This window comes from Capra hircus, chromosome 7 (genome assembly GCF_001704415.2).
Source record: "Capra hircus breed San Clemente chromosome 7, ASM170441v1, whole genome shotgun sequence".
In the NCBI taxonomy this organism is placed as follows: domain Eukaryota; kingdom Metazoa; phylum Chordata; class Mammalia; order Artiodactyla; family Bovidae; genus Capra; species Capra hircus.
In genome coordinates this window covers 97,714,990-97,727,745 of record NC_030814.1, presented here as the reverse complement: position 1 = coordinate 97,727,745, position 12,756 = coordinate 97,714,990, and the positions used below count along the sequence as shown (strand labels likewise).

The 12,756-nt window shown below is 48.6% G+C and overlaps 1 protein-coding gene across 18 annotated transcripts in view; it reads right to left on the bottom strand.

Moving 5' to 3' along the window:
* Positions 1 to 12,756, bottom strand: part of CACNA1A (calcium voltage-gated channel subunit alpha1 A) — a 250,975-nt gene that overhangs the window by 43,805 nt on the left and 194,414 nt on the right. For all 18 annotated transcript variants that reach the window (XM_018051221.1, XM_018051220.1, XM_018051232.1 and 15 more), the window contains 5 exons: positions 9,701 to 9,800; positions 7,669 to 7,829; positions 4,771 to 4,908; positions 2,636 to 2,837; positions 687 to 851 (listed from right to left, as the gene is read on the bottom strand). In XM_018051221.1, coding sequence (XP_017906710.1) covers positions 687 to 851; positions 2,636 to 2,837; positions 4,771 to 4,908; positions 7,669 to 7,829; positions 9,701 to 9,800 — 766 coding nt within the window. The remainder of the gene's footprint in view (positions 1 to 686; positions 852 to 2,635; positions 2,838 to 4,770; positions 4,909 to 7,668; positions 7,830 to 9,700; positions 9,801 to 12,756) is intronic.

Here is a 12,756-nt window from a genome sequence, read left to right as displayed (position 1 = left end):
AAAGGTCCTAACTTTTCACTCTGAAGAGGCTCCTTGGCTCTAAGGGTTACAAGGTCCTTACCTGTCCTTTCCTCCTCATTTCATTCATCACACATTTATCAGGGGGCTCTTGTTCCCCTGGAGTCATGGCCTCTCTGAACCCCTGGAATTTAGTGGTGATCAGGACTTGTCTCAGCCCCTTGGAGCTCACAGGTGGGTGGCAGATGGTCAGACAACCCAATACTGATACTGTGACATGTGCGGTAACAGATAGGATGGGACTTCCCTGGCAGTCCAGAGGCTAAGATTCTGAGCTCCCAAAAAAGTAGTAGGTGCCAGGTTCGATCCCTGGTCAGGGAACTAGATCTCACATGCAAAATTAAGAGATACTATGCTACAGCCAAATGAATAAATATTAAAAAAACCACCAAATAGGATGCTTGCTAAGACCTCATATGGTCCTGGGAGACCACGGAAGGCTTACCAGAGGAAGGGCTCTGCAGGGGCAGCAGGAAGGGGCTGGCCAGATGGAGTGCTGGGCATCGTGTGACAGGCAGAGGGGACAGTGGGAACAAGGGCTTGGTGGTAACAGAGTGTGGTCTGTCTGGGAAACTTCTAGTGGGTTCCATCTTGCTAGGGGAGGACGGGTGTGTGGGGCAGGGGAGCAGGGGGCGTGGCTAAGCCTCGCGGCGGGGAGGAGGGCTCACCTTCATCATGAGCACGATGGTGTTGAGGGCGATCATGGCCATGATGGTGTATTCGAAAGGCGGGGACACCACGAACTGCCACATGCGGTACTGGAAACTCTGCTTGTTCTGCGGCATGTGCCGGGTCAGGGGTTTGGCGCTGATGGCGAAGTCAATGCAGGCCCTCTGTGGGAGAGAGTCCGGTGGCGTGAGGGCCGGAGGCAGGAGCGAGGTGGCTGCACATTAAGCAGCCCTCAACTCACCCAACACAGCTCTCCTGCTCATTTGCCCAGACGTCTACCTCTCTTACCCTCTCCTGTTCCCATAAACTCATTACGAATGCTTTCTCTTCCCGACAGCTAGGGCTCCTTGAGAAGTTACCATGGGCCAAAACTTATGCTGGTACTCATCGAATCCCCTCCACAAACATGATCAGTGGGTACTATCAGTAGCCCCACTTTGGGATTCATGTCAATGTATGGCAAAACCAATACAGTATTGTAAAGTAAAATAAAGTAAAAAAAAAAAAAGTAGCCCCACTTTGCAGATGAGGAAAATAAAGGCTCAGAGAGGTTAAGTCACTTGCCTAGGGTGGCACAGCTACCAACTGGGCGAATCTCAAATTTCAACCAGAGTCTGAATGGTTAAAAGCCTAACCATTCTTTTTTCTCTTAAAAAATTGTTATTGAAGTATAATTGATTTACAACATTGTATTGATTTCTGCTGCACAGCAAAGTGACTCAGTTATACATATATATATTCTTTGCATGGGCTTCCACGGGGGCTCAATCAGTAAAGAATCTGCCTGCAATTCAGGAGGCCCTGGTTCGATCCCTGAGCCAGGAAGATCTCCTGGAGAAGGAAATGGCAACACACTTCAGTATCCTTGCCTGAGAAATCCCATGGACAGAAAAGCCTGGCCGGCAACAGTCCCTGGGGGTCACAAGAGTTAGACACGATTTAGCCACAAAACCACTGCCAACATTCTTTTCATGTTCTTTTCCATTATGGTTTATCACAGGATGGTGACTACTGTTTCCGGTGCTATACAACAGGCCTTTTTTTTAATCCATTCTATATAGTTTGCTTCTGCTAATTCCAGACTCTCAATCCTTCCCTCCGCTCCCCCACATGACAAGTCTGCTCTCTCTGTCTGTGAATCTGTTTCTGTCTTGTAGACAGGTTCATTTGTTTTGTGGTTTAGATTTCACTTACAAGTGATATCATATTTGCCTTTCTCTTTCTGACTGATTTCGCTTGGTATGATAATCTCTAGGTCCATCCATGTGGTGAAGACTAACCACTCCTTCTTACCAAATGTTTAGCTTCTCTTTCTCTTTGAGGGAGGCAGACAGGGAAGAATAATGATTATTTAGTCTTAAGGGGCAAAGGAGCAGAGGAAGAATGCATTCTAGGTCCTCTTCCTAGCCTGCATGATTCCAGAAGGGCAAACAGTCATGCTTATACTCTATGGTGGACTGGATTTTCTTTCATTAATGTTCCCCACCCCTCTCTGGGAGAGACTGTACCTCTTTGCTCCGACTGAAATCAGATATGGACATGAGACTGGCTCTGGCTGACGAAATTTGAGATGTGACACGTGTTTTGCTGTTCTCTTTTTTTAATCTGAAGTTTCTCAGAGGGGAACCAGAACAAAGACGACAGGGAGCCTGGATATGCAGTCCCATCCGTTTGTGCATATCTGGCGCTGAGATTCCAGGCATGCTTGTTACTGCAACATAGCCTAGTCCAAACTGACTGATACACACACAATCCCTCTTTCCTCTGGGAACCCCAAGAAAAGCTACCCTTCATGCAGAGTGGCTTCTGCTTGGAGAATGCTGCTGTGCCCTCCCCAGATGCCCCCAGACACTGGTTCCTCTGTGTGTGTGTGTGTGTGTGTGTGTGTGTGTGTGTGTGAGTGGCGGGATGTCAGTCTTTAAGTGGGGATGCAACTGGAAAGTGGTACCTCATTTTTCTCCAGGCTGTACTCCTCCATCATCTTGTCCCCCTGCTCCTGGAAGGTGATGATGATCAAGGCCACAAATATGTTGACGAAGAAGAAGGGGAACACCACGAAGTAGACGACGTAGAAGATGGACATCTCCATGCGGTACCCGGGGCTGGGCCCCTGGTTCTCGAAGGTGGCGTCCACGGAGTGCTTGAGGACCCTGTGAGGACCAGGGCGGGGAGCGGGACAAAGTGAGGCAGGGGAGCAGGGATGCAGGACAGTGTCAAGAGGAGACAGACCAGAAAGGAAGAGTAGTCACTGTGTCTGACGGCGGTCCCAGTGGTTGCTTTATGAAGCCATAATCTTCCCAACACTCTCTGTCTTTGGGGAGTGCTGACAACAACGTCAGTATTGTTGTCATACTGCCCTGCATCGAGGGCTTATTATGTGCTAGAAAAGATATTCAACATTTTATTTATTTTTCCAGTAACCCTCTCAGGGAGGTTATTACAGGCTCTATTTTGCACACAAGGAACCTGAGGTTCAGCAATTGAAAGTGACTTGCTGTCGATCACCCACTGAGATGGGGTCGGGTTGGGATTTGAAAACGGGTTTGTAGTCGTGTATGGGAATGGGTCGGGGGTCATGGAGGCAGCGGTGTGTGTGTGTGTGTGTTTAAGCACAGGTGGTGGTGGGAACTGAGGAGGTGCAATGAGAATGCACATGGGAATGAGTGTATCTGGCTGCTCCGTGCAGTTGCACAGGTCACGCACTGCTCAAGGGCTCTGCACCTAAGGGGCACCGTTCAGATTCGTGTGTGTTAATGATGATAATTTTTTGGCAGGGAGCCCTCAAGTGCCTTCTTTGAGCGAGATCATTAAGTATATTACTGCAATGCTTTCCTGACAGATGGAAGTGACGTCTGTTGAGGAAGGGGCATCTAAAAATTCGCTCAAAGGTGTCTAATGGGCAAGCACCGGTCCCACGTGTGTGGGTACTGTGTGTGGGTGAGTAGAGAGGCATGTGTTGGTTAGGGCATTTGGTGAGCAAGGGAAGCAGATGAGGATGCTGAAGACACAAGCTGGAATCTTACCAAACCGTCTACCTGCATTCAGCAGAGACCTCTGGGAGGGGGACCGGGACTAAGGTGAGGAGACCGAGGCACTTGCTGAGACACAAATTCAGGGAGTGTCAGACCCCCCAGTAATTGAGATAAACAGCATTTTACCCCAATGTCTAGTATTTTCTGCAATTTTTAAAAAAGATTTTTTTTGTTTGATGTGGACCATTTTTAAAGCCTTTATTAAATTTCTTACAATATTGCTTATGTTTTATGTTCTTTCAGTTTCTGGCCTTGAGATATGTGAAATTTTAGCTCCCCAAGCAGAGACTGAACCTGCACCCCTTGCATTGAAAGGCAAAGTCTTAACAACTGGACCAGCAGGGAAGTCTGAACTGCCAGAGAAGTCCCATTCCTGCAATATTTTAGAAAGTCAAAAGAAATGCCCCAAAGCCCATGATGAACAAAATATCAAGCATTTAAATTCTGGAGATTTCCCTGGTGGTCCAGTGGTTAAGATTCCACGCTTCCACTTCAGGGGGTGTGGGTTTGATCCCTGATTGGGGAACTAAGATCCCACATGCTGTGTGCAGCATGGTCAAAAAAAAAAAAAAAACCAACCTAAAAAAACTTAAATTTTGGGCTTCAATTTTAATTTTGGCATGAGTTAGTCTCACCCATATCACCCTAGCTCTAACCTTGTCTGGGATGGATTGGTCCTGACTTGGAGAATGTCGCGTCCACAGCCCCGTCTTGGAGATTTAAGGGGATGTGACCACCTGTGTACCTACGTGCAGCCTTTCTGCAAATCAGAAACAGTGCTTGTTCTGGGAGCATGAAGGCCCATACACTCAAGGGTTAGGCAAGCCGAGAGATGGCTGGATCTCTACCCTCCGAAGCCCAACCACAGGTGGGGGCTGCCGCTGTAGTGCATTTGTATCTTGCATTGTCCCCACTTCCGGAAGCCAGGAATGAACCTCTCCTTCCCCAAGACTTTTCTCAGCACCGGACTCTCAGACCCTTCTCTCTCCTGCTCCCAGGCCCCCCGCCCCTCCGAGCTCCTCCTGTGGGGCTCTCTGCCTGGTCCACTTACTGTGGCCAGCCTTCTCCCGTGGACACGGTGAAGAGGGTCAGCAGCGCCCACAGCACGTTGTCATAATGGAACTCATACTTCTTCCACTCTCGATCCCTCGCCTTCACCTCATTCTTCTCATAGAGGAGGTACTTGCCGCTGCCACGGAAAATGGGGACCGTTGGTAAGTGGAGGGGTTTCTCCAGTGGCTCAGTGGTAAAGAATCTGCCTACCAATGCAGGAGACCTCAATTCCTCTCCTGGGTTGGGAAGATCCCCTGGAGGAGGGCAAGGCACCCCACTCCAGTATCCTTGCCTGGGAAATCCCATGGACGGAGGAGCCTGGCAGGCTACAGTCCATGGGGTTGCAAAAGAGTCGGCGATGACTTAGTGACTGGACGACAATAACAAGCAAACAGAGGGAAACCCATCTTTGGCTCCAGAGAGAGAGAGAGAGAGGATGAGGAGGAGGAGGAGGTGGAGGAGGAGGAGGAGGGGAACACCAGCCCACACTGCCTGTCACAGCCTGCAAAGCAGCAACACCCCGTTTCTCCCTGGAGTGTGTGTGCATCCACTGGGAGACAAATCTGCGAGTGCCACAGCCTGAGTCCAGGGGGAGAGGACTCAGATACTCACATCCTTTTCTAACTTGAACACTTCTACCCCCAATGGTAGGAGCGTCAGGCTCGCGGGGTGGTTAAGAGCAAGGAAGGAGAAAGGCACATTTTGGGGTTCATCAGACCAAGGTAGGCAGCTGCTGCTCCTTCTCAGGGTAGGATACAAGGGTTAGGCCCAGACTCTTAGCCTAATGCCTGGGATCTTTCCAATTTCAGCCAACAAAAAAACAACTGGGAGTCCTTTGCCACATAGTAAAATGGGCATCCCTGGTGGCTCAGTGGTAGAGAATCTGCCTGCAAAGCAGGAACTGAAGGAGATGTGGGTTCAATCCCTGGGTCAGGAAGATCCCTTGGAGGAAGGCAGGGCAACTCACTCCTGTATTTTCGCCTGGGGAATCCCATGGACAGAGGAGCCCGCTGGGCTACAGTTCATAGCGTCACAAAGAGTTGGACATGACTTAGCATGCATGCGTGCATGACCCTTTATACTGATGACGAAAGCAACACTGACTGAGCATTTGGTTAGTGAGAGGCTCAGCACTTTCCTGGACTGAGTCTAGAAAATCCCATCAGGAAGATGACCCAAAGATGGGGGGATTTCAGGTCCACAACCTCTGAGCTACAATTCCCAAATCCAGAAAGCTCTGAAAACCTAACATTTTTTCCCTAATGGCAGTTGGCAAATTCCAGCCTGCAGATCAAATCTAGACTTGTCTCTGGCTTGCCTGTAAGCTAAGCAGTGGTTGTTTACGTTTTAAAATGTTTTTTAGTCGCTAAGTTGCTAAAATGTCGTTTTTAGTTGCCGACTCTTTTGTGACCCTGTGGACTGTAGCCCGCCAGGCTCCTCTATCCACGGGATTCTCCAGGCAAGAATACTGGAGTGGGGCAGTCATTCCCTTCTCCAGGGGATCTTCCTGACTCAGGGATCGAACCCGTGTGTCCTGCACTGCAGGTGGATTCTTTATCTGAGCCACCAAGGAAGCCTGAATGGTTGAGACCAGATCAAAGGAATTCATTCATGAGATAAAAATGAAAAGAAAGTCAGTTTCCAGAAAGAAAGTTTGATTGGCACACAGCCATTCTGATTCCTTTACTTACTGTCTGCAGCTGCTTTTGAGTTTCATGGAAGCATGCAAAGTCAAAGATAGCTACTATCTGGCCCTTGGCAAAATTTGCCCATTTCTGATCTAATGCACCTGACCCAACTGGACGTGAGGCTCTGTACTTGTTATTTATCCCATTTGGTGCAAACAGTTGCATGTTTCCCAGCAGAAGTATTGCATTTGATCACAAGGCTGTTTTAATCAACTGAAGGTGTGAGGTGCTATGTGGGACATGCACCTAGCAATTTTTCTAAAAATCTCAACACATTTTGAATTTATCCAGCTGTAAAGGTTTCCTACAAGGAACTAGATGGGTATTGCTATCCCCTACTTGACAAAGGTGGCGACTCATAAGTTGAGCAACCAGCTTACAGCTCACGCTGAAGCTATGGGGCAGGGACTCATATTCTACAACTGATGTTCTACTTGCAGATCCAGGCTGGTTGTAACCAATACAACCAATGCCCTCAATGCCCAAGCCCTCGGTTTCCAGGTCCAAGATGAAACGGAACGGGACCCTACAGTCCTCCCCCTCCTACCGTATCCTCAGCCTGCCTTTTGTCTGTGGAAAAATTTCAGCCACAGAATAAGTTTAATCAGAGGAGTGAGAAAATGCAGAAGCAAAGGAAAACAGTCAAAGAAGACTACATTAATGATAGTTTAGTCATTAAGCAGAATCAAGGGCCAATATCCTGAGCCATATCCTGTGAGCTGTCTTGTAGATACTGAAATCCCCCCCAGGTGGAAGACGTTAACTACATGATACCCAGACTGTAGTCATGAGACATAAGCTGCTGCGGGGTTCTGAGAATGGGCCTCAAGGAAATGCAAACAAACTGACCCTGGCACTGAAGGTTAACTGTGCTTAAAACGATTAAGATGACGCTGAGCAAGTAAGTGACCAGTTTGAAGATGACCATCACAGCTGGCGGTGCTGTTGCTACATGTAGCTCCCTCCTTCCATCTGTAAAAGTTCTCACCCACTGATTGTCAGCAGAGAAGGGGTAGTTGGCCTTTGGACAGGGCTCACCACCCCCCCGTTGCTGGCATCCAAAAGAAAGCAAACTTTCCTACACCAACTTTGCATTTTTATTGGCTTTTGAGGCAGCCAGATCCCCACTTGTGGTTGCAGAGAGACTGGTGCCTCTAATCTCCCATCCACCAGCCCCGACGCGGACGCCTAGGAGAGCCAAGACTCACCGGCAGTCTTTCTCAAACTCCTTGGACTCGTCCGTGCAGTGGAAGAACTTGCCCTTGAAGAGCTGCACAGCCACCACGGCGAAGATGAACATGAACAGCATGTAGACGATGAGGATGTTGAAGACGTTCTTGAGAGAGTTCACCACGCAGTCAAACACGGCCTGGTGGGTCGGGCGGGAGAGTCGGCTTGAGGAGGCTGGGAGCTGGCCCAGCCTCCACCTCCAGCAGCTCATAATATCAAAGTACATGATTCCCACTTTACGGAGAAGGACGTGAGCCACGGCCTCGCAGTTCTGAGAAGTAAGGGTGGGGGCTGCATCTAGTTCTGAGTTTTTATGCATCCCAACCCCCCAATTCTAACCCCTGGGGAACGGGGGCCACTTCTCCGAGCTTCTCCAAGGTAAGCTCATGGCTCTTCAGGGCAAGAGCAGAGGTTGTCGGTGGAGAGGTCATTTCCTGTTCATTCTGTGTGTCCCTGCCTCTGGGTCACTCTTTCCCAGCTTCTGGAGTTGTGCGATCGCCTCCTTTTCTTTGCCCACCGATCACTAGGGGGCGCTCTGGATTTGCGAGTTGACTTCACGTGCGCAGGAAATTCTGCCTTGAGTAAGATGCAATCTTTCCATCATCCTGCCAACCCCCACCCTCCACCCCCCGCCCCATTCTGCTATGAATCACAGCGGGTCCTAACTACAAGTAAGCATCAAGGGTCATCGAACCTACTGGAATCGCATGTTAGCTTTTACTGGCTTTCCCCAGGGGGACAGAGTGCATAGCTTTCATGGGGGTTTCAAAGGGGGCTGTGACCCAGAAAATCGGGAAGAGCCACTGAACTGACTACTGCTGGATTCCACGTATTTCAGTGCAGGCCGGTTCTCAAGTCCGGAAGGTAGCCACATTTCCTCTTTGAATAATTCATCAACAAAAAGGGGGCGTCGAATCATTATTTCCCAAACTATGGGAGCCCACCACCAGTGATATCAGACAATACTTTTAGGTCCTTATAGGAGCTACAAACCAAGTAACACTGATCGCACGGTAGCAAAGTTATTCTGTCTCTAATTCTTTCAATCCTTTTGAGTGAAGGAGAAAGTCTTCCTTAGCTTTTGCTGTGTTAATAACATTTATACTTCTCCTTTTTATGCTTAGGTGGGTTTTTTTTTTTTTTTTTTTTGGTTTTGCTTTTGGCCCACCAAAACAGGACACGCAGGATCTTAGTTCTCCAACCAGGGGTGGAACCTTGTGTCCTCTATGTTGGGAGTATGGAGTCGTTACCACTGGACCACCAGGGAAGTCCCTATACTTTTCATTTTTTAAGCAAGAAAGAACAAGCATCCATACTCAAAATCTTTATCAGGCAACTCTTCTGGGCTAGATTTTCAGAATAGTTATCTCATTTTTAAAAAACAGATATTTAATTTTACCTTCTATGAACAGTGGATTCTGGTTTTCCCAACTTGAGAAACTTGACAACCATGTCCTTTTAAAATAAATCCACTTAAGTAAAAAAAATATAAAGTGACTTGAATAAACATTCAGAAAGATAATACAGGTGCAACATAAATTGAAACGGGGTGTTTGAATGAATAAGCTTCATATCCTTTCTTCTTTCCTTTTTTTAAAATTTGCAATGACAAGTGTTTGGGAAATGCTGCTTCATGCTCTTTTGAAACAGGAGATATTGGAGCCTAGAATAGGCAAGTGAAAAGTTTAAGGTTATGTGGGACCAGAAACCTAGTTTCCTGCTTCCCAGATTCGGGTTATGCCCTGTTTTATCCACATGATGCCTTCATGGGAATTAGGAAAAGGGACCTCAACTTTGCGTGAGACATTTCACCTAATGGAAAATTACCATAATATACAGATTTTGTTCCATTAATTCACTTTACTGCCATCTACTGGAAAGTTGCAGTAATAAGTAAATCCAACATAAAAAGTAGCAGCATCCCTTTGAACGCGGTGTCCTTGAGCAGTGTGCAAACTGCCCAACTGTACCTGGCAACCATGGTAGATCTCCCATATACCCCGATCTCACCTTGAGCTTTGGCAACCGCTTGATGGTTTTAAGAGGTCGTAGCACCCGGAGGACTCGGAGGGATTTAATCGTGTTGATGTCCTTTCCTTTGCTATTGCCACTGTGGAGGGATGTTAGGATGGGGACAAGGGAAGAGAGGGAGCCAAGGTCAGGCTGGGTGGTGGGTGGCCTGCAGCCACACGTGAGCCCAGCCTCCCAGGCTTAGGAATCTGGGGTAAACCTGGCATAACCTTGCCTTGCTGAAGAGCAGTCAGTTCCCTTGCTACATCTGGACTCAAGGGTTAGTGAGCAGATGGCCTTCTGTGGTTCTTGGGGTTGTTGAGGGCCCTCCACTGCTGGGCTGGGCCTGAGCAACTGCATGGGGGGGCCCTCAGATCCAGCCTGAAGGAGTTAGCCCCTACCCTAACCTTGTATGGTCTCCTCGGAGCTGGTCTTAGTGAGCTTTTAGAAAACCGATGCCCACCCCCCCCCATATTTCCAACAGGATCCATAAAGTTCTTAAAGTGGCATTTAAACAAGAACTCTCCTCCCCTCCCCCTCCCCCAATATTCCCTGAACCTATGGAGCAAAAAAGAACTAGAACATCAGATGCTGATGTTGAATCACTGCTTCATTCTTTCAGGGTCTCTTAGCTCATCTTTGTCAGATTGCTGCATGAAAGTCCAGCCCAGGGTCTCCTGGGCATGAGTCCTAGCATTGTAGATGCCATGAGACCCTTAGCCAACCATAATTCACCACCCCCCTCAATGAGGAGGGCACTACGTGTGGCCACCAAAGGCTTGTGAGGAATGGAACTCACCACCCACCCAGCTGCCCAAGCCGGAAACCCAATAGTCATGTTCATCCTCGTCCCCAACAGGTCGCCCTCCTACACATGGCCACCATCCTAGGTCAGACCCCCATGATCCACCTCCCAACTCCCCCCCCACTCTATGTCTCTCTCTTCTTCCACCTTTCCTGCCCACAGCGACCCAAACTATCACGCCACTCTGCTGCCCCAAACGCCTCTGGAGCACCTGGATTCCTAGCAGTGCCATCTCTTGGCATTCAAGGCTATTCAAAATCTAGTCCAACTTACCTTTCCCTTTGCATCCCCATTGATCATGACACACCCCAAACCCCAGCCACGTGCTCTGGCTTCTGTTCCTGCAGCTAGAACTGCCCTTCCTCCACTGCTCCATTCACAGAACTATGCAGCCCTCAAAGCCCAATGTAAATGTCCCGTCATGCGACAGTCTCTGCTGACTGCCTCTGGGTTCTGCCAAACCCCAGTGCTTATTCAGAACCGCTTTTGTTTCTGTCATTGGCTCTGGCTTTAGACAGTGTGTGTGTGTTTGTGTGTGTGTGTGTGTGCCCAGTTGCTCAGTCGTGTTCAACTCTTTGTGACCCCACGGACTGTAGCCCGCTGGGCTCCTCTGTCCATGGGGTTTTCCAGACAAGACTACGGGAGTGGGCTTGCCATTTCTCTCTCCAGGGGATCTTCCCAACCCAGGGATGGAATCTGCATCACCCGCATTGGTAGGCAGATTTTTTCCCACTAAGCCACCTGGGAAGCCCTGGCTTTAGCCAGAAAATTCCTCCAAGGCAGAACTGTGGTTTATCCTTCTACATGTTCATTTTCCCTTTAATCTTGGTTCTTGTCTCTGCCCCCAGCACATGCCTGGTGTGCAGTTTCAGGACACATGTGAATGGATCCAGACTGGAGTTCTTTGGGGACTAGTGAGCAAACACCTGCCTACAGTCACCTTTTGGGTCATGAATAGAGCTGCCTCAGAGACCTCCTCCATGCTGTGCCTCTCTATCCAGGTGCAAAATCATTTTTAATGACTTTTTAAAAAAGGGTGTCTTTCTCTCACTTTTCAGAGAATAAGAGAATTGGACTTTAACCTGTCAGGCACAGCCATGCTCCAGGATTCAGCAGTCTGAGCACGCTTTTTTCCTTTATCTAAACTGAAGTCATCTTTATGATCTCAAAGCTGTGTCCCCAAAGTACGAGACACATCAGGAGAGTCGCTGAGATGCTTTTAGGCAGAACCCAGACACAAGTAACAGGATCGCACAGGGAAACAGCTACGTCTTCTTCAAGTTATCTTCCAGGCTTTCTGCTTTGGTCAGAGAGGAAATCTCTGGTAAGTGTTCATATGTGTCTAATGCCTCCCTGGTGGTGGTGGTGTAGGCTCTAAGACATGTCCGACTCGTTGCAACCCCATGGACTGTAGCCAGCCAGGCTTCTCTGTCCATGGGATTTTCCAGGCAAGAATACTGCAGTGGGTTGCCATTTCCTACTCCAGGAGACCTTCCTGGCTCAGGGATCAAACCTGAGTCTCGTGCACTGGCACACGGGTTCTTTATCTCTGAGCCACCAGGGATTTCCTTAATGTCTTCTTGCTGCTGCTGCTAAGTCGCTTCAGTTGTGTCTGACTCTGTGCGACCCCAGAGACGGCAGCCCACCAGGCTCCCCCGTCCCTGGGATTCTCCAGGCAAGAACACTGGAGTGGGTTGCCATGTCCTTCTCCAATGCATGAAAGTGAAAAGTGAAAGTGAAGTCGCTCAGTCGTGTCTGACTCCTAGCGACCCCATGGACTGCAGCCTACCAGGCCCCTCCGCCCATGTGATTTGCCAGGCAAGAGTACTGGAGTGGGGTGCTAATGTCTTCTTAGCACTCCCTAATCTCCCTTTCAACAAAGAACCTAGCTTGAATGCGGCAGCTTGCAATGCAACTGTTTCACTTCTGTTGAATTCACTTTTGCAGCTGCCATTCTATCTGAGGTCAACGATACTGGTTGTATGGGGATGACATAAGGTCTTCTAGCAAACCGCAATGAAGCTCAGACTCTATGTTGGTGGGGAAAAAGTCAAGCAAGTGGACATCTAGGTTGTATGCAGAACTGGCTAACAATTTTTCTTTTCTTAAAATTTATTTCTAATTGGAGGATAACTGCTTTACAATGTTGTGTTGGTTTCTGCCGTACATCAGCATCGAATTTGGCTAAAATCTTGATGTACCAAACTGCTGACATTTGGGAACACACCTCTCGGGGCACATCTACTCATCT